The sequence below is a fragment of the Thamnophis elegans genome, chromosome 2 (genome assembly GCF_009769535.1).
Source record: "Thamnophis elegans isolate rThaEle1 chromosome 2, rThaEle1.pri, whole genome shotgun sequence".
Lineage (NCBI taxonomy): Eukaryota > Metazoa > Chordata > Lepidosauria > Squamata > Colubridae > Thamnophis > Thamnophis elegans.
The window spans coordinates 42,937,191-42,962,128 of record NC_045542.1 but is presented as its reverse complement, the minus strand read 5'-3'; the positions used below and the strand labels follow the sequence as shown (position 1 = coordinate 42,962,128).

At 43.1% G+C, this 24,938-nt stretch overlaps 1 protein-coding gene across 1 annotated transcript; it reads left to right on the top strand.

Moving 5' to 3' along the window:
* Positions 1-302: 302 nt before the first annotated feature.
* On the top strand, positions 303-22,966 carry CDC42EP4 (CDC42 effector protein 4). The gene is made up of 2 exons (XM_032208798.1): positions 303-417; positions 20,393-22,966. The coding sequence occupies exon 2, from the start codon at positions 20,501-20,503 to the stop codon at positions 21,524-21,526; it is 1,026 nt and encodes a 341-aa protein (XP_032064689.1). The 5' UTR covers positions 303-417; positions 20,393-20,500; the 3' UTR covers positions 21,527-22,966.
* The last annotated feature ends 1,972 nt before the right edge of the window (positions 22,967-24,938 follow it).

The window sequence follows — 24,938 nt, the reverse complement described above, 5'->3', positions numbered from 1 at the left end:
GATCTTTGGTGCAACAGGGACCACCAACAGCCCCTCTTTTCTCTTTCAGGGAAGACCCAGGAGGGAGCGGGAGGCGCTGCAGGGGCCGCCCTGCCTGCCTCCCACCGCCTTCGGGCGCCGAGACACCGGGAAAGGCCGGAGCGACAATTCCGCTTTTGAATGGAGGAGGCCTCGGCTAGGCTGCTGACGTCGTCTCCGCCCATTGGACCGCCGGCGCTATGATATCACCGCTGGAGAAAGCGGCCGGGGAGGGGAGGGCGGACCAATTTGATTTGTTTGAGCAGTTGGGAGGGGAAGGCGGGCGAGCGGACGGACGGACGAGCAGAGCAGGGCAGGGCATGGAGCTGTGCGAACCGAGGGGCCCCTCAGCTGTTGTGCCGGCGACCAGAGCAGCGCCCCCACGATCCTCCTCTGCAGGTACAGCGAGAGGCGCGGGACGGGGTTGACTAACTGCCGGGCGGCATAGCCCGAGCGACTAGGGGGGCGTGTGCTGGAGAAGCATGGCGAAGGCAAGTAGCCTCGCCTCGGCGGCTGGGAACGGTGGGGCTTTTCGTCCTTCGCCTCCAGAAGCAAGGAGGGGAAGGGAGAGCGGGCGGGCTGCCTCTGCGCCCGGCTGCTCCTTGGGCTTGCTGGCGGGAAGACCGGCGCGGAAGGGAAAGCTGGGCTCCTTGCAAGATTCATCCACTTTGAACCTGGCCTCCCTCCTTCGGAGGAGGGAGATAGATGGAGGGCTAGGCTGGGCTGGAGCAGAGGAGAAAGAGCGGGGTGGGGGGGCTCGCCTGCCTTCCCACCATATCTCTCCGGTCGGGAGACGGGGCGTGCAAATGGTAAAAACCGCTCCTTCCAAATCGCGGCAACGGGGCCGCTTCGCCCTCTCGCCGGGAGGGTCTGGTCAGCGTCCCCTTTTGATGCCCCCCCCCCCCCACAGTCCCAGGGAGGGAGGAAAAGGGGGGGAACAGACGAGAAGGGCAAACGGACTCGCGGCGCTTTCTTTTGGATTCGGGCACTGCTGGGAAAAAGCGGCGGTTGTTCCTTTTGTGCTGAGTTCGGGTCGCTTTTGGAAAAAATACTTTTTTAAAATAATAGAATAGAACAGAAAAGAATTCTTTATTGGCCAAGTGTGATTGGACATACAAGAAATTTGTCTTTGGTGCATATGCTCTCTATCCGTAAAAAGACAAGATACGTTTGCCAGGAATCATAAGGTACAACACTCAGTGATAGTCATAGGGTACAAATAAGCAATCAGGAAACAATATCACTATCAATCGTAAGGTCACAAGCCACAAAGTTACAGTCCTGCAGTCATAATTTTTTTTAAAGCGGGGGGTGGGGCTCTTCCAGGTAGCGTTGGGGCTCGTTTTGTTTCGGGGAAACGGCAGCTGTTCTATTGTTTCGAGACGGGGATGACGACGACAGAAAAAGCAATAAATCGTGTCTCTAAGATCCCCTGAATTGGATGGAGCGGCTCGATTGTGTTCATCGGCTGCGTGTTGTGTGCGTGTGTGTGTGTGTAGTCGAGAGCCAAGTGCGAAGCTCGGGGGAAGCGTTTACGCCCTTGAAATCGATCCCTGGATTTGCCCAGGTGGAAATACACTTGGAGAGAGAGTCGTTTGTAAAGGCCCCGCAAATGATCTCTTAATGGCCAGAGGGGGCCGGGTGGATCCCCGTGTGAAGATGGGGGTGGGGGTAAATGAAGAGCCGCTTTGCTGACGGGCGGACGCGAAGAGAAGGAGGGGGGGATTCTGCCTGGTGTGGATCCAAGGAGGGGAGGGAGATTGTTCCTTCTTCCGGATGATAGCCCGATGCCTTTGGAAAAGGAGGTCAGGTTTAAAAGGGAGAAAACAGCCTTGAGGGGGAATGAACTCAAGGGGGGAGAGCTGTGGTCTGGCTCTGACATTTCCTGAGCTTTTCCCCCCTTCTTGTCTCCAGTAGAAACGGGTAATTGAACACTAACAGAGTTGGAAGGGACCTTGGAGGTCATCTAGTCCAACCCCCTGCTCACGCAGGAGACCTATACTAGGGAGTGAGCGGTGTGAAGGATTAACTGCAGCCAAACGTTGGAAGACGTGGGTAGCGCTATCAGTTCCCTTGTAAAATCAACAAAAAGTCCATGGAATCAACTAAACGCCTATTGGAGCAGCAGTTGAGAGGATGTCTCTCTTTCTCCTTTGCTTGTTGTTTACAACTTGCACCACAACTCCTTCCCCATCCCCCTTCGTTTATTTTCTTTTTTTAACATGCTCGGGTTGCAGTCCTCTGTGATTGTTTCAAGGTGACCGGTGAACAAGGATTTCTGCCTCTCTGGTCCCCACAGTATTGAAATTCCCTTCCAATGGTATTGAAATGGCAGCTTCACAAAAGAACTCTGAATTGGAATTCTGGACAAAAGGAACCAGGCTAGGGTTTCACTCATCTTCCCTCTCTGCCTTGCTTAAATTTCAAGCGGCTTTGCCAAGTTCTCTGTGAGTGGCTCTGTTGTGCAGCTTTTTTTTTTTGATCCATTCCTGCAAGAAACAAGGATGAACTTGTCTCATTAACCAGATGCTGGAAAAGAGATGCTCTTTTCAGTGTGCTGACAGGGTTTGGCAGATATTTAGACCAGTAATATCTGGATATGGTGATCTATCTGGGCTTCTTCAGGCATGCACACACATGTACAACCCACACATGTACAATTTTTTGTGGTCAGAGAGAATGCTGTTTAATGGTTTAAATATTAAGCGGGTTGTTGTCTCACTTTTCCAATGAATTCTATATTCCTCCTCTCTAAATAGTTGGAAGTTATGGAATAGGTAAAACTTTTTTTAATGCATAACAAGAACTTAAAATAACTGCATTATGTTTTCTCATAGTTTTGCTGATATGTAGCCTGGGTATGTTTATGCTTATGCAGAAGTAAAGTCCACTGAGGTTAGTAGCATTATTCCATGGAATGTGTGCTGCTTGCTGGAACTTTGGCTGGATAACTTCCTCAGTTTAATATCTGGAGACTTAGTTGTTTCTTGGAAGGAACGGACCAGTTAAAGTTTTACAAAACTGCAACAAGCTTGTGAATTTTGAGAACTCTTCATGAAGGAAATTGCTTAGAGTGAGAGGAAGAACCATGACTGATTTTGGAGCCATATCTGAAAATTACCATATTTACCCAAAAGGAACAGGATCCTAAATTTTGTTCTCTTTGTGAAAATGGAAGTTTGAAAAAAGTTTGCCTTTGTTGTGTAAATTATTTTGGGAGAACAAGCAGAAGTATTTCCTTTAGGTAAATATTATAGCTTTGTTTTTCCTTTGCAAAATTGATGCTATTGTTTTCTAACATTTAAGAAGTTAATATTTAGTAGGACTTAATTGCAATAGTTACAGTAAGGTAGCAAGAGATCCTAGTCTAAATATCAGAATTAGCACATTCATCTGTGCTAATTCTGGCCACTTCATTTGAAATTTGTAGCTCTAATAATTGTATGAAGTAGTAGAGAATAAAGTCTTCTTCACCAACAGAGGAAACTGGTCTTTCAACTTAAGTCATTATACTTGTGAAGCTTTTTCTTTCCTCTAGCAATTTATGCTGGAAAGTGAACTTGGGTGTAGAAGTAAGGCCTTTAAAGCAATTTAGATAATGGGTTTGAATCCCAACATGTTTGTGGGTAGACCTTCCAGTAGGTAATAAGAATTCAAACGAATTGTTTAAAAGAAGCTTAGCTACCCCTCAGGGTGAAAAGCAATCTTGGAGACTACCTGTGTGGCTTCTGTTCTAAGTGGTGGTTTCTGCATAGGTTACTGAAAACAGCTGTGCAAAAATTATCTAGGTGAAAAAGGACGTTGAATGGATGTTGATACCCAATTTCTCCCTGTGAAGAGTCCTGAGAAGCAATAGATTTGTTCATCCCCTCAAAAAAGTTATATTAAGCAGAAACTGTCAATGATAGAACCAACACAGCAGTGATGTGTTAGCTTACAGCAGAGGTGTCAAATTCGATTTCATTGAAGGCCTCATCAGGTTTGTGTTTGATCTCAGTGGGGTGGGCGTGGCCAAGGTGAGCGTGGCCAGCTCAACATCACCCATGTCAGGGGTAACTCTGGCGGCACCCCTGACACTCTGCCAGAGAAAACAGACTCCCAAAGCTCAGTTTTGGGCTGTGAAAGCCTCCTGCAAACCTCTGCCAATGAAAACGGAGCTCAGGAGGGCTGCCTGTGGCCCTCGCGAGGTCTTGTCAGCCTCCTGCAACCCTCTGCCAGCTAAAAGGGAGCTTGAGAGGCCATATGCGGCCTTCCTGAGCTCCTTTTTAACTGGCAGAGGCACCGCACGCCAGTCCTTGGCTGTTTCCAGGGCAGTCCCCCGGGCCAGATCTAAGCATCCAGCGGTCCGGATCTGGCCCCAGGCCTTGACTTTGACACCTCAGACTTATCAGTAGTGATTTCATGCATCTGTGATTTGCAAAGCTGTTTGCTTAAATGATTATAATTTTATGAATTCATAAAAGTCGTGGGTTGCTGGTGGTACTCCCCAGTACAGGTGCCTGCTCGGAGCACTGGGTACCGTTCCGGTATGGCGCGCCGGAGGGCCCACCCGCCCACCCAAGCTCCTTACTTTTATTTGAGCACTTTGGTGCGCCCGCGCATGGAGCACACAGCGCCTGTGCAACGCTCCGCCAAACAGCTGGAGCATCACGGAGGCTTGCGGAGGCATTGCAAGATGTAAGGACGCATGCGTGCGTTGTGAGTGCATGCTGCACGTGTTCATGTGGACGCCGGGCCCGTTGCAACCGTACCGATTGCAACGGAATCCAGAACCCACCACTGATTCATACAATAATATAAATCACAGCCATAGTTAGGCACTATAGTGATTAGATTTATGTAACACCATATGCCAGGGTGAATCAACTTGCACTATGATGTAGTATGATAGGTGGACTCAATATATCTTACAAACACACACATATACTTTTTGTATCTCTTTCATATGAACATAATATCGTCTTATTCCTAGGAAGAATCCAATCCTTTTGTGTCACAACTCTAGACTGCTGTTAAAATGTGTCCAAGGTTGACTATAAGCATAGCTGTGAATTGGAGGTTTCTTATTGGCTGGTTTATACAGCATGCCATGCTAAACTGTGGTTTGTGTGCCTTTAACTCAGTGTGGTATATAAATCCAGCCAGCACTGTTTATAAATCATGATGCATGTTGTAATGTCTTGGGTGAAGCCAGTGATGGTTTGTTAAACCATTATTAAGCAAGCTATGTCTCAGGGGGCTATGAACCTGGCCTCTATCAGGTACAAGTCTTTCTAAAGTAGGAGTAAGGCAAGTGGGTGTATTCCCTTCCTTTTCAAAGCAGTAGAATCTTTTCCCTTCTCACCCTGTTTTCCAGCCTTTCAGTGTGGCTGTCTACTTGTGCTTCTTTTGATTTAAAAAATGCTGTCTTTGATCAGGCCAACGCTTTGCTGTTAGGCATGGTATGAAAATAAATCTAATCCTGAATGAAGCTAATTTGATTTGGAAACCCTCAGCTTTGACTCCTTTCAGATAATTCCACCAAAGCCAAACTTGTCTTCACGGCTGACTTTTGTCTGGGGTTGGCTGGCCAAGCAGCCTTTTCTGCAGTGGAGTTATCCTAGGAAAACTTGGTGAAGAGGGCTAAATTAAATACTGATGTTGGTTTATTGCATGTGCATAATGAACAATGGGCAATTGCTCTCCAGGAGAGGCAGTAAATCCTGGGTTGCTCTTGATTGTTTTCAATTGAACTAGAGCTGCAGAGCCCTGCTATAGTAATTTTTAGTGCCCTGGGGGGTTGGTCACTTCGAATAGCTCTGCTGACAGGAGCACTTTGCTGAGTAACACATTCTGTAGTTCATTACTGGTGTAATATCAGAATCATTTGAATTGTTATCAAAAGTCAACAACCCCCTTAGCTGCTTGCTCTGTCCAAACAAATGATGCCATCCTACTGGTATTGACTCAAGAAGTTTTGACTGAGGCTCCTTAGTTCCTGTCAAAGCCTGCCCTGAGCCAGTTTTGGCGTCAATATAGAGAAACAAATTCTCTTCAAGAAAGTTCTGATGATTCTCTATTCCTGGGACCAAATCTTGCACTGGGATAGATGTATTCTGAGTGCTTTTTCAGCTCTCAGTCTAACGTATAGCCCAGGGATTTTCCAGTGATCTCCCACCCAAACCTCCTGAGTTTTCTTGAGATCACCCAAGGCCACTAAGGTGCTGCAACCCACTTTGCCCTGTTCTGGAGCAGATACAACCATGGTGGAACAAAGACATGCAAACTGCTTTTGCATCTTTGCAAGAAACAAAACCCTGCATGGACATATCCATAAGAAAGTTGAAATCAACTTTGAAACATTAGAAGCTTTCCTTTTCTGGACTACAATGTAGAGGTTAGTGTTTAGGTGGAATATAGATAACAGCAGATTCATTCATTCTACCTACTACTGAATTCTAGTATAGATAGATAAAACATAAGGTTCATGTGCTGGTAAATTTGCAGGATTAACATTGTTTATGGATTCTGTATTTGGATATTATAGTGTTGACTGCAAGCACACTTACTGGTATGTGAATTTGTGTACTAGTTATTGTGTTAAGGACAGTTAGGTTTTGTAATTAGAGATGGAGAAAAAAGTGCATCTTTCAATTTTTTAAGGCTAAAATTTTGCTGTGGTTTGAATAAACTCAAGGTTGCTGCACTAGATGATTAGAAAAAAATATTTTATAGAAAGAAAACAGTTGGGAGAGCATGGATGGAAGAACTGGCATTTTAGGATTACAGTTTCTATAAGCCCCAGCCAACATGAACAGTGTTAGGTGAATATATAACTCCATACCATTTATAAGGCCTCCTTCCTAAATGGGAATTTACACCCTGAAGGTATTTTATTGTACTCTTGGTGTATAACAATCAAAATATTTTAAAACTGCCTGGATGGAGAAGCCAGTAATAAATGCAACCATGTCTTGCATTGTGGCGAGGTTTAATTGAATTTTGACTCTTCATCCTTAATAAAGGGAAATCACTTTTCTAAGGAACTTTCAAAGTGGAACTAGTCTTCCTCGTGTCAATAGAGGTAGAACTTAATTAAAACAGTTTCAATATAATTAAAACATCTGTAACTGATGAATTGGATCATGGTTCTGCTGAACTGTGACAAGAGATGGCTAGTTTTGCTGCAGAGAAAGGGATCGTTTTAACTTTCACTGCTTGGCAGCTTTTCCACTTACCCATTAGCCCATCAGGGATTTCAAGTGTTTTGTTTGCAGAGCTTGTCTCTTTGAAATTCTAGCCTTTATTAGTACTTGGTGTAGCTCTTGTTGCCATCATCATTTCAGCTCCTCATGAAGAGGATATTTCACACCTATTCTGGTCCTCTGGTCTTTTCTGTCTTCAGAAGAGGATTCCTGAGGGACAGTTTAAATTTAGTGTTGGAAGATGGGTGTAACTAGTCCAGCTATTTTTTTCCAACTAGTCCAGCAAGAATTCTAATCAAAGGGTAGGTTTCATGATCTGGGCCTTAACCTACAAATTAAAGAAATATTGGACTTTGAAAAGAGAAGAAAGTACAGAACTAAGATCTCTATCAATAGAAAAAGAGTCATTTGCTCACTTAGAACCAAGCTAGATATTAACAACCCTGCCACAAGCTAAAAGCTACTCCTACTTAAATTATGGGTACCAAAGAGAAAAGGGAGGCCTATTATAAGAATATTCTGGAATTGGCAGCATATGTTAAAAGAGTCAAGGGGAAGGACATCGTTATCGGCTGTTTTTAGAGGACTGTTTGAAGGGTTGTGACCAAATAAGGTTTAATCTGTGTTCTGCTAACTGATCAAAGCTCAGCTCTAATAACCTTTTCATCCCACAGAGTGCTGCCTTGTGATCCAACGTGTTCCTCCCAGGCTCTTCTGGGCCCAATTCCAGTGCTAGTCATGCATTCACTTCAGTGGTGGGTTTCAAAATTTTTTAGAACATCTTCTGTAGGTGTGACCTGCTTTGTGGGAGTGGCTTGCCGGCCATGTGACTGGGTGGGAGTGGCCAACTTGTAAAATGTGGGGAAACTCATTTAACAATGCTCTTGCTTAGCAACCAAAATGTTGGCTCAGAAACTCTGGCATTTGAAGCACGCAAGTCTTAAAGCTGTCAAGTTACAAGACCCTTGCACCCCTAACCCTTTAGAAAAAAAAACCCAGGGCTGTTCAAACTTGACAGCTTTAAGACTTGTGGACTTCAACTCCCAGAATTCCTCCTCTCGCTCTTCATCTTGATGATGTGCGGACGGGCGGGGGGAGGGAACTGGAACCGGTGTGGAACCTCTTCTATAGAAGAGGTTAGAACTGGCAGGAACCCACCCCTGATTCACTTGCTGAATTACAGCAAATATGTAACAAAGTTAATTTCTGATGGAAAAAGTCTGGCCTAAGAGGAGGTAAACCCATCCCTAAAGTGGCTTACTTAAACAGCAAAGATTAGACAGATATGCTTTATTGTGAATAGAATGAGCTACATGTACCTATTATTGAAAATCTACTTCTATTGATAGGTTTATTTATATTTTGTTATACATAACTCAAAGCGGTGAACATATGTAATAGTCCTTCCTCCTGTTTTCTCTACAGCAATCACCCTGTGAAATGGGTGGGGCTGAAAGAGAGTGACTTGTCCAAGATCAGCCATCTGGCTTTCATGCCTAAAGCAGGACTCACAGACTCCTGGTTTTTAGATGAGCACTATGGGAGGGGATGAGAGTAATAGTCCCATTGCGGTTTACTTGTCATTACATATTGCTCCTGGGGAGGAAAGCTATGACAAATCTAGACAGCATACTAAAAAGCAGAGACATCACTCTGCCAACAAAAGTGTGTATAGTCAAAGCTATGATTTTTCCAGTCACAATGTATGGCTGTGAAAGTTGGACCAGAAGGAAGGCTGAGTGCCAAAGAATTGAACAATGGTGCTAGAGAAGACTCCTGCAAGTCCCTTGGACTGCAAGCCAATCAAACCAATCAGTCCTAGAGGAGACCAACCCTGACTGCTGTTTAGAAGGCCAGATCCTGAAGATGAAACTCCAATACTTTGGCCATCTAATGAGAAGGAAGGACTCACTGGAGAAGAGCCTAATGCTGGGTATGACTGAGTGCAAAAGAAGAAGGGGATGACAGAGAATGAGGTGGCTGGATGGAGTCACCCAAGTAGTTAGTGTGAGCTTAAATGGACTCCAGAGGATGGTAGAGGACAGGAAGGCCTGGAGGAACATTGTCCATGGGGTCACAATGGGTCGGATATGACTTCACAATTAGCAACAACACACATCTGCTTGCCTTCGTGTGTATGTGGACCCAGTCTGCATCATTTCCCAGAAGTCAAAGAGGAGAAGCTGCGTACAGGTTAACATTCCTCCTTGCAGGCCAGTAGGAAACAGCTGTCAGGAAGATCCAGGAATCGTAGTGAGCCCCACAACTGAGATACTGAGTAGCGGCTTCCTAATGACATGGTGCTCATTGTGGTGCAGATGTAGTTTTGTGCTCCCCTCCTGGTGCGAGGAAACAGAAGAGCTAATACCGGGTGTAATCATCCTAACTAAGAATTCTCTTTATTCTGAGAAAGTTTAAAGTGAGGGAAAATCCGGTACCTGGGTTCCTTATGCCCTTCATTTATATGGATAAACCCAGAGGTTTTGCTGCTCTTCTCTTCCAGAATCCCTTTGTTCTGTAGAGAATGTGGTTTCCTGCAAAGACACATCTTAGGACACTGAATATGAATTGGTTGGTCGTGACTGGGAGAATAATGCTGCAGTTTTCATGAATGTGAATATATAGCCTAATGAAGGTGATAAGGTTTTATTCCAGTGCTAGTTCCTCAGTTTTAAGTAGGACTGTCTGCCAAAGGTAGAGCCACATAGAGCCAAGGTGGCACAGTGGTTAGGGTGCAGTACTGCAGGCCACTTCAACTGACTGTTATCTGCAGTTCAGCGGTTCAAATCTCACCGGCTCAAGGTTGATTCAGCCTTCCATCCTTCCAAGGTAGGTGAAATGAGGACCCAGACTGTGGGGGAGATATGCTGACTCTGTAAACCGCTTAGAGAGGGCTGAAAGCCCTATGAAGCGGTATATAAGTCGAACTGCTATTGCTATTTTGTATGCAAGGTGAGTATGCCCAGCCTCAGGCCCTCAACATGAGCCTATAATGTAGGAACGTTTTGTGGCCAAATGTGACCATTGCCAGGATTCCCGGATAGCTTGTTCATTGCCATGGCTCAGATGTTTATTTTGGCTACAAGTGGGACCTTTGTTTGCAATGAGCACTTTAGTGTCTAAACACGGCTCCTCCAAAAGTGGCTTGATAGTACACTAAAAGAATAATTTAGTATATTAAGACTGAAGATGAAGGAATAAAGAAAATGCGGTTTCAATGTAATTGAAAAAGTGAGGGTGTGAAGTATTCGGTTCCCATAGAATATTCTGATATGATCACTGATGAAAGATAAACAAAATTCATATTAGAATGTCTGCCGCACAATATAAGGATCGTCTTACGTTTCTGTAAGGTGATTCCTCTGGAAGCAATTTTTGCTAATCCTTTTGGATTGTTTGGGCACATTTCATACTTGAGTCCCCTCTAGAGCAGTGTTTCTCAACCTTGGCAACTTGAAGATATCCAACTTGAAGATATCCAGACTTGATATCCAGACGAATGCTGGCTGGGGAATTCTGGGAGTTGAAGTCCGGACATCTTCAAGTTGCCAAGGTTGAGAAACACTGCTCTAGACATTTGAACAAATCAAATTATACCCCATGCTCATGATGTAATTGATCTATTGAAATTTTTTCAAATAGCTTGCCCTTCCAGGAAGCTTTTCCCCATGTTTAGGATGGTACTAGACAACACGTGACCCATTGGTTCTTAGTTTCAGAGATATTTTCTTGCCAGATTCCTCAATGCCTTCAACAAGGGCAGAGTACTTGAAAAATTCAGGGAGATAATTCAGAAATGTATCTGCCTTGAAAGTGGTATGTTGAACTGGGCAGCACAGTCAAACATCAGGGGTTGGTGAGAGTTAGACTGTTTGAAATACCTTAGTTAAAAAAAATAGCCCTTTGATGCGTAATTTTGCTCAGTTAAAAGTGCCTGACATAACAGGTTAAGTAATATACAGATGATAAATGAAGGCAAATATACGTGTTCCAGGATAGTGTTACAGGATCCAATTTGGGTCAGTCACCAAGACCAGAGACTCGTGCTGGAACCCATCTTCAGGAAACTTTTGAGAGGGAGAGAAATTCCCTTAAGATAGGCTCCAGCAAAATCTCTGGTCCCGGTGAGCAACCCAGATTAAATCCTGCAGTATTTAGATTTCTGAAGCTTCATTTTCTGTCTAGCTCTCCTCCAAGTAACAACATGCTTATCATAGGATTCTGGTCATCATACCTCAAAAAGGCATTGTGTGTAATAAGGAAGGAGGAGATTTTAAAAATAGTCAAGGGAAAGGGGGTTTTAGGGTGGAAAAAGTAATAGTGGTTGAGGTTTTTGTTAGCTATAAATAAATGCAAGTTGTAGGGAAACTGGACAGAAAGTTGCTGTATTTTTCATTATACTATAATCCAGGGTCATGCATGAAGTTGGTGGGTAAGTGATTTAAGACAAAAGGAAACACGTCCTATGCTGCATCGTTATGCTGTGGATATACTGTCAAAGGTACAGTGAGGGTCACCAACTTTGAAAAAGGACTGAAGACGTCCATGGCTTCCAGTGCCACATTTGGATTGCATGAGAGAGAGAGAGAGAGGGAGGGAGGGAGGGAGGGAGGAGAGAAGAGAGAGAGAGAGAGAGAGAGAGAGAGAGAGAGAGAGAGAGAGAGAGAGAGAGAGAGAGAACAGCTGCCTCCCAAAGCCAATGGCCAGAGGAAATCAGCTGGAGAGTGGGTTCCCATGATCACATCCTTGTGTGCTTCCCAGAGGCATTTTGGTTGCCACTGTGGGAAACAGGATATTGAGCTCAAAGGGCCCCTGATAACTGTGGTTGTGTACTCCAGTTCCCAAGTAAATTTTTATGCAGTAGCATAAAAGCTCCATATTTTAAGCTGTTTTCACTCATACGTGGACCCTATTTTTCAATCCAAGCTTCTGTAAAATAAAACAGCATATTTCAAATGATCTGCAGCCATCTTCAGGTTGCAGATAGGCTATACAGGTTGTTCTCGACTTACAACAGTTTGTTTAGTGACAACAAAGTTACAACAGTACTGAAAAAAGTGACTTATGACCACTTTTCATACTTATGACCGATGCAGCACTCCTCACAATCATGTGATCAAAATTCAGATGCTTGCAGTGTCCCAGGGTCAAGTGATCCCATTTTGTGACCTCCTAACAAGCAAAGCAAATGGGGAAGCCGGATTCACTTAACAAATGCGTTACTAACTTAAGAACTGCAGTGATTCGCTTAGCAACAGTGGCAAGAAAGGTCATAAAATGGGGCAAAATTTCACAATACCAGCATTGCCTTTCTTATTGCTCTCAGATCATAGCCTTTCTCTATCTCACTCCTTTCCCTCCATCAAGATATGTGTGCTGGGTGAATATTCAAATGCAATCAAGGCTTATTTTCCCTTTCTGGGAGAGATTACAGGGCTAGCTAGCATACCTTTTGCTTTGATTAACTAATTTGATCCTCTGTGTGGTTGATCTAGTTTGAGCCATATCTTCATGACAGTTCAAGTGTTTCAAAAACAGGTAGGGGTTGGAAAGGCTTGTCCTAAAAACCAATAGGAAGCCCTGAGTGCCAAAGAAGAAAATCAGGTCTCTGGCATTCTGGAAATGGATCTTTAAAAAACAAGCATAAAGAGATGGAAAAGTATAGTAAACGCTTGTTAAAAAAAAGTAAAACCTCACTTGCTTTCTTTTATCCATCTTTGTGCCTTTGAGAGTCTTCTTGACTTCTGATGATCCCTGCAGTTTCCCTGGCAGGATTTCAGAAATGGCTTTAAAATTGCTTGTTTCCTCGGGCTGAGAGAGGGTGACTGGCCCAAGGATACTGAACTGGCTTTGTGCTTAAGGAAAGACTAGAACTCACAATCTCCCAGTTTCTAGCCTGGTGTGCCTCAAACACTGTACCAAACGGACTCTCCTGCTTTCCACTACAATGATTGTTGTGATCATTGTATCACGGTTTGTATCACGGTTATCAAAAGCATTATGCAAGTATTATGCATGCATGTATCCTGCTTGTTTTCTCCCCATCATAATCTACAAGTCACATGGGTTCCCAAAAGTTTTTGTTTTTTTTTTAGTTTATTTATATGCCGCCCTTTTCCCTGGGGGGACTCAGGGCGGCTCACAGTTCGGAAGGAAGGGAGGACAAACAGATTAAACACATAAGACAGTACATCATTAAAAGCACAACATTCATACAATTCGGGTGGGTTGCGGGCTTTAGCCCCAGGCCTGTCGGGACAGCCAGGTTTTAAGGGCTATGCGGAAGGTCTGGAGGGTGGTGAGGGTACGAATCTCCACGGGGAGATCGTTCCATAGGGTCGGAGCTGCCACCGAGAAGGCTCTCCTCCGCGTGGTTGCCAGTCGACATTGACCGGCTGATGGAACTCGGAGGAGGCCTAATCTATGGGATCTAATTGGTCGAGTGGAGGTAATTGGCAGTAGGCGGTCTCTCAAGTACGTAAATAATAATTTAAATAATTATTAAATAAATAAATAATAATTATTAAATAATTTTATACGTAAATTACTTACTATCACGAATAGCAGAATGTTTTAAGCCATTTACTAATCAGTTACAGCCACCTTAAAAATGGTATCACTTATACAGTGGAGCACCAAAGCTGGTAAAACACATTATTATGATTTACCTTAATATGAATCGGAAAGGTTTTTTGGTCCCAGTTGTACCAATAAAAACATCTATTTATTGATTAGTGATAAAACCCTTATTGGAAAGACGGGCTCATCGCCTTGAAACAATATTCTTAATTTGGATAAAAACCCTGGGCATTCTCCTTCTCCTCTATATAATCTAGTCTTCCCCAACATGCCCCTTTGCAGATGTTCTGGACCACAACTCTCAGAATCATCAGTGCCTGTCTGAGGATTTGGGGATTCGTAGTCCAAGGCATCTGGCAAGGGCTGGGTTGGGGAAGGCTATTATAGCAAATGTCTCTGCTACTTCTGAACTGATGCATATGTGCTGCACGATCCAGTGATTTGACTTATATCTAGATTTATGTCGCTGGGAGATTCTGCTTTGAAGAATCACTTGAAGTTGAATTGGGAAATGCTGCCTCAGCAGAAGGCCCTACACAGCCTGTCCTTTCTATAGCTGCTGCCAGCTCACTCTTAAAGAGCAGATAATATTGGTGGGTGTGAATGCGTTGGATCCATCCCAACCTGATATGTATGCATATTCTTTGCCTTTATTGACTTTTAATGGGTAAGAGCGAAGCTACTGCAGGCCATTAAAAAGCTCCATTTGGCTTCTCCTGAGTTCATGTCTAGGAAAGCAATCAATTCTGAGAAATGTCTTTCAATCTTGCATATAAGAGGCTGCACCCACTATTACTCCCTGCTTCTCCGCATTGGAAAATCTTGATTACGTCATGTTTTTAGCTGGCCAGCAGAAAGATCTGCAGTGAAAACCAAATGGCAGTGATAACAATGGCTTATCAGCTTTATATGATGAGAGCCTGGAGTTGTCTCTAATTAAGGAGAATCAGGATAGAAAATAGAAAGAAGCAAATACAGATAATCCTTGACTTATGACCACAGTTGGGACCAGAATTTGCATCACTGAGCAATGGGGTCAAAAAGCCCAACATATGACCACATTGCTTAGTGTTGGCACTTCCCATTGACGCAAAAATTGTGGGTGGTTAAGGAAAGACACACCCAAACATGGTCATTCTGGCTTGGTCCTTCCCAGCTCAAGTAAGATAAGGAACTACCTCTGCTTCAGCTCACCGTATCCACTTCCCTCTCTCTCCCATCTCTGCCCTTTTGGCTGTCCTGCACCTTGCTTTGCAGGACAGCAAGTAGCCTCAGAACTGTGTGGCTCTTGGGCTGCTTGTCACATTGCAACTCAAGCCTTCTTGGCATGCTGGGTCTGCCTGGAAGCCGCCCCATCTGCATAGCAGAAAGCCCTAGCTTTGCCAGGAAACCTCTGCCAGCCCATCCCAGTCCTGGCCATAGTATCCTCGCCACCCTGCACTCTGAAGCCGTTGCTGCCTTGCCCACCCCAACTGACCTCTGTCTTTTTGCTGCTATTGTTGACAAGATGTGCCGCTTTGCAAGACAGCTGCTAGCACACGAGTCCATCTGCCTGGTCTCATTGGGAAACCTTGGGAAGAAAGCCTCATGTGACCAGCAGCTGCGTCCCAGTAGGACCAGGCCAGGCCAGGCATGCTTGGCCAGCAGCAGGAGAAAGAAGATGGCAGAAGTCAGCTAGGGGGGCAGGGGCTGCAAATGCAGAGGGTGAAGAGAGCATAGATATGGTGAGATAGGCAGGTGGGAAGTTGAGGTTGTAAGTACAGCACCACTGTAACTATGAACAGTCACTGAAAGAATAGTCATAAGTGGAGGACTACCTGTACCGATGACAGTCGATCCTTCTTCCAAAATTGACCAGAGATTGACAGCTGCTGGGGAAGAAGAAAAGATTGTTGTGATCTTTTCGACTACTCCTGCCTAGTGACTACTTAGTCCAAAATTCATATGGAGTAGCAGGTTCCAGCTGTATTTTTGGGCAATGTCAGAATTTCTATTACAGAAAACCAGGAAATGTATGCAAAAGCACCACTGACCGGATAAGTCAACGCCCCTGTCCTAGTTAACTTGCACCAACCCTCCTTTAAGAAGGCCACATAATAGATACGGACTAGGATTACAATTCCTTGGAGGCCAGAATTCCTTACACTTTCACAGCATAACTTCTCCTCCGATAAGTTAAGATGGCATTGAACATGACAACATCGGACTGAAATTGTAAAAATCTCATTGGTTTTCAGTATATTTTTTGTTGTAGCATCCCAGCATGCCTGGTGCTTTCACTGCTGCGTTAACCGGAACAAAAATCCCATTGTTGAAGCATGAATAGTGGAAATTGTTCAGCTAGGTCAAGCAAAGGAGCATTCCCCCACCCCCAATGGCTCATCTAGTGCTGCCCAATGATGTGTGATCAAGCATGGGCAAATAGATCAGAGGCTAATCAAAGTGCTTTAGAGACATGATGGGAACAAGAATAAGTTGAAAACTGACTCCTAAATATTAGAAGGCATTTTTTATAGCAAGACGGGGGGGGGGGGGGGTACTACTAAAACCAAAAATCTGGTTCCTTAGCTTAGTAAATTCCATGACGGGGAACTTGAATCCTTCCACTGTATGGTCTTCAGCCAATTTTGTTGTGTTTAAGTACAATGACAGTAAAGATTATACTTAATGAAGAGTATTATGACCTCAGCTATATATATTTTGATGTGTGGAGAATGTCGGGGATTTGCGTCAGTAAAGTTAAATTCTGGAACCTCCAAACACTAAGCAAACAACACACACTAGGATGTTCCATGCCTAAATGTTGCTTGCTTTGCATGATTTATTCTGACTGGCACAAAAGGACAGTTCTTTCTCAAGCTCTGTTCCCCAATGACAGGGGAAACATTGCCAGGCCTAATTTCTGAGGCCGTGCCAAGTATTAGACTTTGGTTGAATAAGCCCAGCCCTCCTCCTATAATAGGCAGAAGCTTGGTTTTTAAATGAAGCCACAGCACGGAATATGTCCTGCCAGTAGGTATCTTGTGAACAGTTACATAGAATCCTATTGGCCCTGGGGAAAGTACGCGTCACGTATGACAGCTCATGTTGCAAAGGATGTCCAAGCTCGTCTGCAACTTCTTAACAGGACTTGCTTTTCTCAGCTGAGAAGAAAACTTTTAAAACTGCATTCCAACCTTTCTGAACTTGTAAATTTACTTTCATGCCTATTCTGTTTTGAATTTCTCTTCTCCCATGGTCACAGCAGGTGGCAAGTAAACTTGGTTGATCTTGGAAAAATTAAATACCATTGGTTAGATCTAGCTAGTATTTAGGTGGAAGGCTGGATTGGGATTTCTTTTTTAAAAAATTTTTTTGAATGAAAGCAATGATGGAACTGATTTACATGTGTTACTGTTGCTAAGGTGGCTGCATGTTGTAAGATGTTGAGTTCTACTCAAGACACTTTACTTTTAACCTTCCCCCTTCTATTTTCTTCTGTTTATGTCCGATTCTCTGCAGTTTTCTTAGCAAGAGTTTTCAGACTGCCTCTTTCCTGGGGCCGAGAAAAAGTAACTGGCCCAAAGTCACCTAGCTGGTTTTATATCCAAAGCATAGGATTAGAACTCACGGTCTCCTAGTTTCTAGCCTAATGCCTTAGTCCTTGCACCAAGTTGGCTCTTACCCTAAGGCAATACAAATTTTAAATGGTTTTGTGATTTTTAATGGAAATGAAAACGTGTTTTGATTTCCACTTGTCTCCACTGGCATACCTTTTAATTAGTCTCTGACAGAGGCGGTTTGCTAATGTTTTTACTACTGGTTCAGGCACACTCCTGCATGTGCATGACACTTCTGCGCATGCGCAGTAGTGGGTGGGCAGAGCTTAACACCGCTACTATTGGTTCAGGCAATCCGGGCCAAACTGGCAGCAACCCACCTCTAATCTCATCATAAAAGCAATGCATTCAGATTCTGAAGCTGGCCCATTACAGTGACCATTACAATGTGACTGAACGAGTGACTTTCAATTGTCAATCTTTTTGCTCTCAAGCTTTATTAAGGAGATAGAAACCTCTGAACAGTTCAGAGTAGTTAGCAGGTTCCAGGTGCCATTGCATGCTCTTCAGGGCTGCTCCTAAAGTAGTAAGTTGGGACATGTTCAGGTAGTACACACACGGCCAGCTTGACGAAATGACAACCACAGGCAGGCTAAATCACTTGGGAGGAAATGGCAGTATATCTGCCTCGGATGTGGGATGTTCACCTATTGTGTGTGTCACTTTCAGAATAGCATACCTGATCAAAATGGCTGTGAAAGTTGCAAATGGTGATCATGTGATTATAAGATGCTATGACAACTGCAGGTTTGAGGACAGGTCATAACCTTTCAGTTCCATTGTATTTTTCAAATGATTGCTGAACAAACAGTAAACAAGAATTATCTGGATGGCCATCCATCTTAAAGCACAGTCCTGGGTGGTTCACAACAACAATAAAACTACACAATAAAACTTCTGGGAAGAAGGATCTGTGGAATGTATTTTTGAACAAACTGGTAACACTGCTATTAATAAGCACAATGGAAGTTGATGTTCAATCTTTGGTTAAATTAATTGCTGGATATCGGTTTTAGGCACTCATTATTTGACTTATTATGGAGGGTGCTTTATATAATTATTTGCTGTACTTCATTCTTCCTGCCTTCTGAAATGAGGAAGCTAGAAGAGTGGCATAATGTTGTTCACGAATCCACTTAGCTTATGAATTGACTTTTGTTTTTATTTGCGCACTTATCTTTAAGTCACGGTTCTCTTTTCAAATTAATTTAATCCCCAAATGCTAAGCTGCATCAGACCATTATTATCTCTTTATGGTTGTTACCATTTTAAAAAAAAACACCATAGGATTGTTTCTTGTCAGTTGGACTGCCCATAATTGATGCTCTGCATAAACTTCTTCAGTGGAACTGGAGATACTTGCTACAAGTGGAGTGACGGTTTGATTCACTACTTATAGCTTACCACTAACCAATGGAATTGAACTGAGGGCTAGGATAATTTCTCCACCAACTATATATGCTTTTTCTTGTTTGATGCAAGTCTGTATTTGCTGCAAGCAGCATTTCTATTCTGGACATTGTTGTTCTAGTGGAAAGCTATCTTTTTAAAAAGATAGACAGACTGACTGACTGATTAAATGAATGGAAAGAGTACATTTAAAAAAATGACACAATTTTAAATATTGAAGCAATTTTAAGAAGTTAGTATATAGAATAAATCAAAGCTTTCCAGGCAGTCTCAAGCCTTTCTAAAAGAGTTTACATAATAAAACACTAGGATCAACACTAGGCATGGTATGTGGTGGAAATATTACTCATCATAAATGAGGACACTGGTATTATCCAATAGGAGCCCATGCTACCTAACTGATACACATCTGTTGTAAGATGCCTATTAAAATATCTGTAAAACCGGTTTACCCCCAGAGCAAGGCAGAAGCAAAATGTCTGAAAAACAGTATTGTGAATTTAACTATTTATGACTAAAGGTACTGGCAAAATAGTTGATCTCAGCAGCAGCCAAATCTTTTTGAATAAGATTGCCTTTTGGACAGAAAAATTGGAGAAATATTAGCCTATGAAACAAATTTACAGTTTCAGGGGAAATTAGGTACCAAAAATGGAGAGTTTCACAAATGAATGAGCAGACGTGTGCATTAAAGAGAGAAGAATAGAAAAGCGTATTTTAAGGATTCTTCAGTTCCCTTGTGAGCATACACCTCAGCTCTCCTTTCATAGACCTGGTGGGCATTTAAATATGTATTTGCTCTCAGATTGCTTTGCAGCATGCAAATCCTATTTCCAAATAAATTAGAAAGGAGCAGATTTATGCAAAGGGAGGGGTGGCGAATTAGTGTTTAATGCCCCATGTTGAATCATGATTACATACAGAGTCTTTACTGCCACTGATATCTTAAGCTATAGTACTGTAGTCTTGTTCACACTGTAAAGCGTAATCACACACACACACCTTTTTAGGGAGGAATTTCTGAAAACAATTTATCTAACTCTAGTACAGGTAGTCCTCGATTACAACCATTCATTTACTGACTGTTCGAAGTTACAACAGCACTAAAAAACAAAAGTAATTTATGACCTGTTTTTCCACACTTATGACCATTGCAGCATCCCTGTGTTCATGTGATCAAAATTGAGACCCTTTGCAACTGGCACGTATTTATGACGGTTGCAATGTCCCGGGGGTCATTTGATGCGCTTTTGCAACCTTCTGACAAGCAAACTCCATGGGGCAGCCTGATTCATTTAATTGTGTTACTAAGTTAACAACTGCAGTGGTTCAAGTAACAACTATGGGAAGAAAAATTGTAAAACAGGGCAAAACTCACTTAAATATTGTTTTCGATTGTGCTTGTAGGTTGAGGACTACCTGCCTACAGGAGAGAGAAGAGCAGTCTTGCAAGAATGCTCAGCTATCAATCTTCCTAAATAGTCTTGCCACTGATAAAAGTGAATGGTTAGAGAAGCAAGAAATTGCTTTTCATATAGTTACAAAAATGAAATTGGCATTTCCTTTCTTCAACTGTGTTGTAACATTTCTCTCTTTTTAAAGTTTTAGGCTTGGAATATTAGAAGGCCAAAAGAAGTTTGAGGACTTCCTGAGGGACTACAGAAATATTCTTTGATCTACCTGTAATCCAAGTTCACGCATCTCACAAAAATGCCTATATTAAAGCAGCTGGTGACAAACTCTGCTAATCCTAAACGCCGGTCTCGGGCTGATCTGACCACTGAGATGATCAGCGCTCCTCTTGGCGATTTCCGTCACACCATGCATGTGGGTCGGGCCGGGGACGCCTTTGGAGATACCTCCTTCCTCACCAGCAAAGGTGGGGAGGGAGAACAGGAAGCTACGGAGGAGACCGGCTCTTTCTCAAAGCCTGGACTGCTCTCACGGAGATTCCGCAGCAGCAAGCGGTCTCATTCGGTGACACGTGGTGACCGGCGGGACATGCTGGGCTCTCTGAGGGATTCAGCGATTTTTGTGAAGAATGCAGTATCGCTACCTCAACTCACAGAGAAGGAAGCAGACAAGAGTGGCAGGAAGCAGCTACCCAAGAGCCTCTCCTCCAGCCCTGTGAAGAAAGCCCCCGAGGAGAACATCCTCGAAGAGAAACACACAAATGGTGCTGCTGAAGTCCTCAACTCCAAGCCCCACAGTCCTGGCTTGGAAGAGCGTGCTTTTGGGGATGTGACTGATTTGCCTTTAGTGATTCCCAAGGACAACTACGGCATGAAGCATGCCGAGTCCATCCTTTCTTTCCATATTGATCTGGGGCCTTCCATGTTAGGGGACGTCTTGAGCATTATGGACAAGGACTTGTGGGAACAAGAGGACTCTGGTTATCATGGAGCGGAGGATCCCCAAAAGAAAGTTGGCTCCACAGAGACATCAGCAGCCAGGTGGATTAGCCACGAAAGCAAATTTGTCCTGGATTCTGTGATCCAAAACGATGGCCACCGCGTAGTCACTTACAGTCCTGGATCGGCTCGCAGCATCACCAGTCGTACGACAATAGACAGCAGTTCGGTCTCCAGCTGCATGTCCATGGGGGAGGAACAGCGAAACGTGGCCTCTAAAGGACCCAGCCACAGCCTTCTAGGTAATGGGAGGCACAACCTTGTGAAACAGCCAGAGAAAGAGTTCTCTTTCATGGATGAGGAAGATGATGAGATAAGAGTATAAAAAAAAAGCCGTATACTCACTTTGAGTTGATGGAGAAAATACAATTGAATCTGGAATAACCAGCACTATACGAAGAAGGGGGGGAAAGTGTTAAATGCTTTCTCCAGCCTTCTTAGGCTGCAGATTTCATCATGATTATTTTCTTTAACAAGCTGCTGGAAAGGTTCCCTCCCCCCCCAATTTGGGGTTGTCGCAAGGGTCAAGCTGGAAATCACATTCAAATGTTCTGTATATTTAAAATAATGGATTCCTATGTTCATAGGGATGCCTAAAGTAGGTTGCTTGAAGATATTTGGGGGGGGGGAGGAATGTTTCCAGGCACAAATCTGACATATTCAAACTTCTTTGGAAAAGGGTAGCTCTTGGTTAACTTATCTACTTGCCTGTTTAAAGCAATAGAGAGCTGAATATTAGGACAAAGCTCAAAAGCACTAGTTTCTCTATTAATGCGTAAATATATATTTGTTTTCCTTTACTTTTATACTAGTGCTTGTAAGATTTTCTTTTCTTTTGTATTTCCAAGGAGAATTCCTTTCTGGATCTTGCAGTAGTCTGCAGGTTGTTATAGGTTTGCAGAAAGGGGAAAAATATGAGTTTGAAATAACCAGATCTTTCAAATCTACATATTTGGATGCTAAACCATTTTCTCCTTGTGGACAGACCTCTGGAAGTATTTATGACCTTTGAAAATCTCATTATATTTCTTTTTTTTAAAAAAAATCATATGGCAGAACATTTTGGAAAACAGATTGATAAGAACTACACCTCTTATGTCTGCCATCTACAGCAGGACCTTCTCTTAGTTCCTGAGGGAACCAGAGATGGAATTTAGGGTGACCATGCGGCTCTTTCTAGGAAAGCAATCTTGGGAGATGCACAAAGCTGCTGAGAGAAGAATATCCAACAAGGTTGGTCGGCCTGGCTACCCCATTACTTATTAACTTATTTTCCCCTTCAGGATTCTCCTTTGGGTAAGCAGACGGGATGTCCTAAGAACCGTGTATTTCATTAGGTTAACCCACAGGATATGGGTACAAGAGAGAGACAATTGGGTGAATGCTATTGACTTGCATGTCTTCAGATGTAAATGTAAGTCCCCCAAGTAACCTAACCAGATAGGGCTTCGTTCTTTTTTAGTTTTTATTTCTTTAGAATGTATCAGCAGAGCTGACCGAAGCACAAAAAAACTTAGCATTTGTCATTCCAGGAACAATGGAGAAAGGGCAGTGCTGAGTTCCTTCCCTTTGAAACTGTTTTCAGTTAACTACCTTCCCGGCATCTTTAGGAGGTGCTCCTAACATTCCTGTCTCAAAGATGGATTTTATTTAGGGCTGGTTGGGGGGGGGGGTATTTTTCTTTGTGACTTTCTTGTGTATGTACATGGTATTTGTTCCATGCATCTGATGGAGGATTTAAAAAAAAAATGTTTGTTTTCAAATGCAAGGAAATTAAACTATAGTGAGGAAAACTATCATTTTAAATGTGGATTTTTTTTGGCGTGTGCTTGGGGGTAAAGGATTGAAAGGAGACAGCAACCCCATGATTCAATATTCTCATTATATAAAGTTGGCTAGTTAAAAACACCAGAATGGCTTAAGAGTTAAAGTGCAGTGGTACATTTTTCTAATCTTGCATCTTTGTTGTGGAAAAATAAGAATTTCTACAACCTTACCAGAGACAGGTTTCACATAATTTTACCACACATCGAAAATGTCCGGGTGTGCCTTAAGCACATGTGCATGGCCGGCACATGCGCTTTGCTTGCACATGCGGCTTGCACACATGCATGTGGCTTAGAAAATGTGGCTAAATAGGACGGCATAGCGCCCAGGTGGACAGAGGCAGGGCTACCCGCAGGTCACCACTGCCTGCCCCTGTCCGCCCGAACCGGTACGAACCAGTTGAATACCACCACTGAACCTTATCCTTTCCATAAATTTTTAACCAGATAATTTAAATAGAACTTTCATCATTGGCCAAATAGGCTAGGACTGAGAGGAACTAGAGGTTAAACAAAATCTGGACGGCCATCCCGAATCTGTGATGTTAACTATTTTTTCTTTACCTTGTTTACTTCATTCTGGCTGTAGTTGTCTAGCAGCTTGATCAGAATCTTTGCTGTTAAAATAACACCCTGGGGCAACAAAAGCTTTGCTTCATTGTGTCACTTACATGTAATTTGGCCTCGTGCTCATATCCTGCCTCCATTCCGCAATAGTTCACGGAAGTAGTTTTCCCATAAACCCCAGGCAGCATTGGCAGTTGGAGGGATGGGAATATCCATTGACTGGATATAAGGTTCTAGCAATATTACACTGAGCGAGGTATGCCCCTGTCTGGAACTTTGAATGGTTTGAATCCCCATAGCTAATAAAACATTACTTCCTCCTCTTTTGGGGGAATACATGGAAGCCTATAAGAACTTCCAAGTCAAATACAGGCTGATGACACTGAATCAATATCTACATATGATTTCTGCTATTTGTCTGTAGTTGCAATCTATAAAACATTTGAACCTCACAGCAAGTTACTGTAACACAATGGTAGACCATAAACTATACCTCTTCCAAAGTTTCAAGATATAAACAAGCAACAACCCTCTCCCCTCCTCCCTACACACACATTTGAACTGATAATGTTACCTAGTTGGGTAATGAAACATCTGCAAATAAACAAGCTTAGAGAGCACCAAGACCTCCATAATTCAACCTTGAACTCTTGTATTGAGACCAACAGAATTTCAATACTCAGCTTGGTGAGTCACAATTCTGCCTGCCTGTCATGATTTAAACCACAGTAAACTGAAACATGAGATAATATCATTCTTTTCGGGGACAACAACATTTTATTGCTTGCAAGTTATTCTCTTTTTCCCTTTGTTCTATAAGCTGCTCAAAAAAATCCTCCTAACTAAAGAGCCATCCAAAGAATGACAGCTCCTCTTCTCCACTAAATGGTATCAACAGGTACTTATTCTCTGTATTAAAACATGTTTTGTGTATACCAGCAGATGGCAGTGGTTTATAAAATTGTATCTCATCCACCTGCAGCTGTTTCTATTCCAGCCTTGACCATAACTGCCTGAGGTGCAATCCTCCAATTCTTGTACAACCTGCCTTAATCTATAAAGCCTCTCTATAAAGGCACAACACAACAGGAATGTGGGAGGTCCTGACTGACCCTGCCTTCTGTCCTCTAAAGTCAAACCTGATCTCTGTGTTCCTCCTGACACTTCAGTGACAACATGATGTTGTCATGGCAAGGCTAATAAGAGTTGGGTTTCAGTGATTGGAGCCACTAGAAAAATGGCTTGTCTCAGGCTTTCTTTGTGATGTGTTGGTTTACAATGGCCTAAAATCTTTATGCAAACAAGTTTTGAATCGTTTCTAACCAAGTAGAATGCAAATGACAG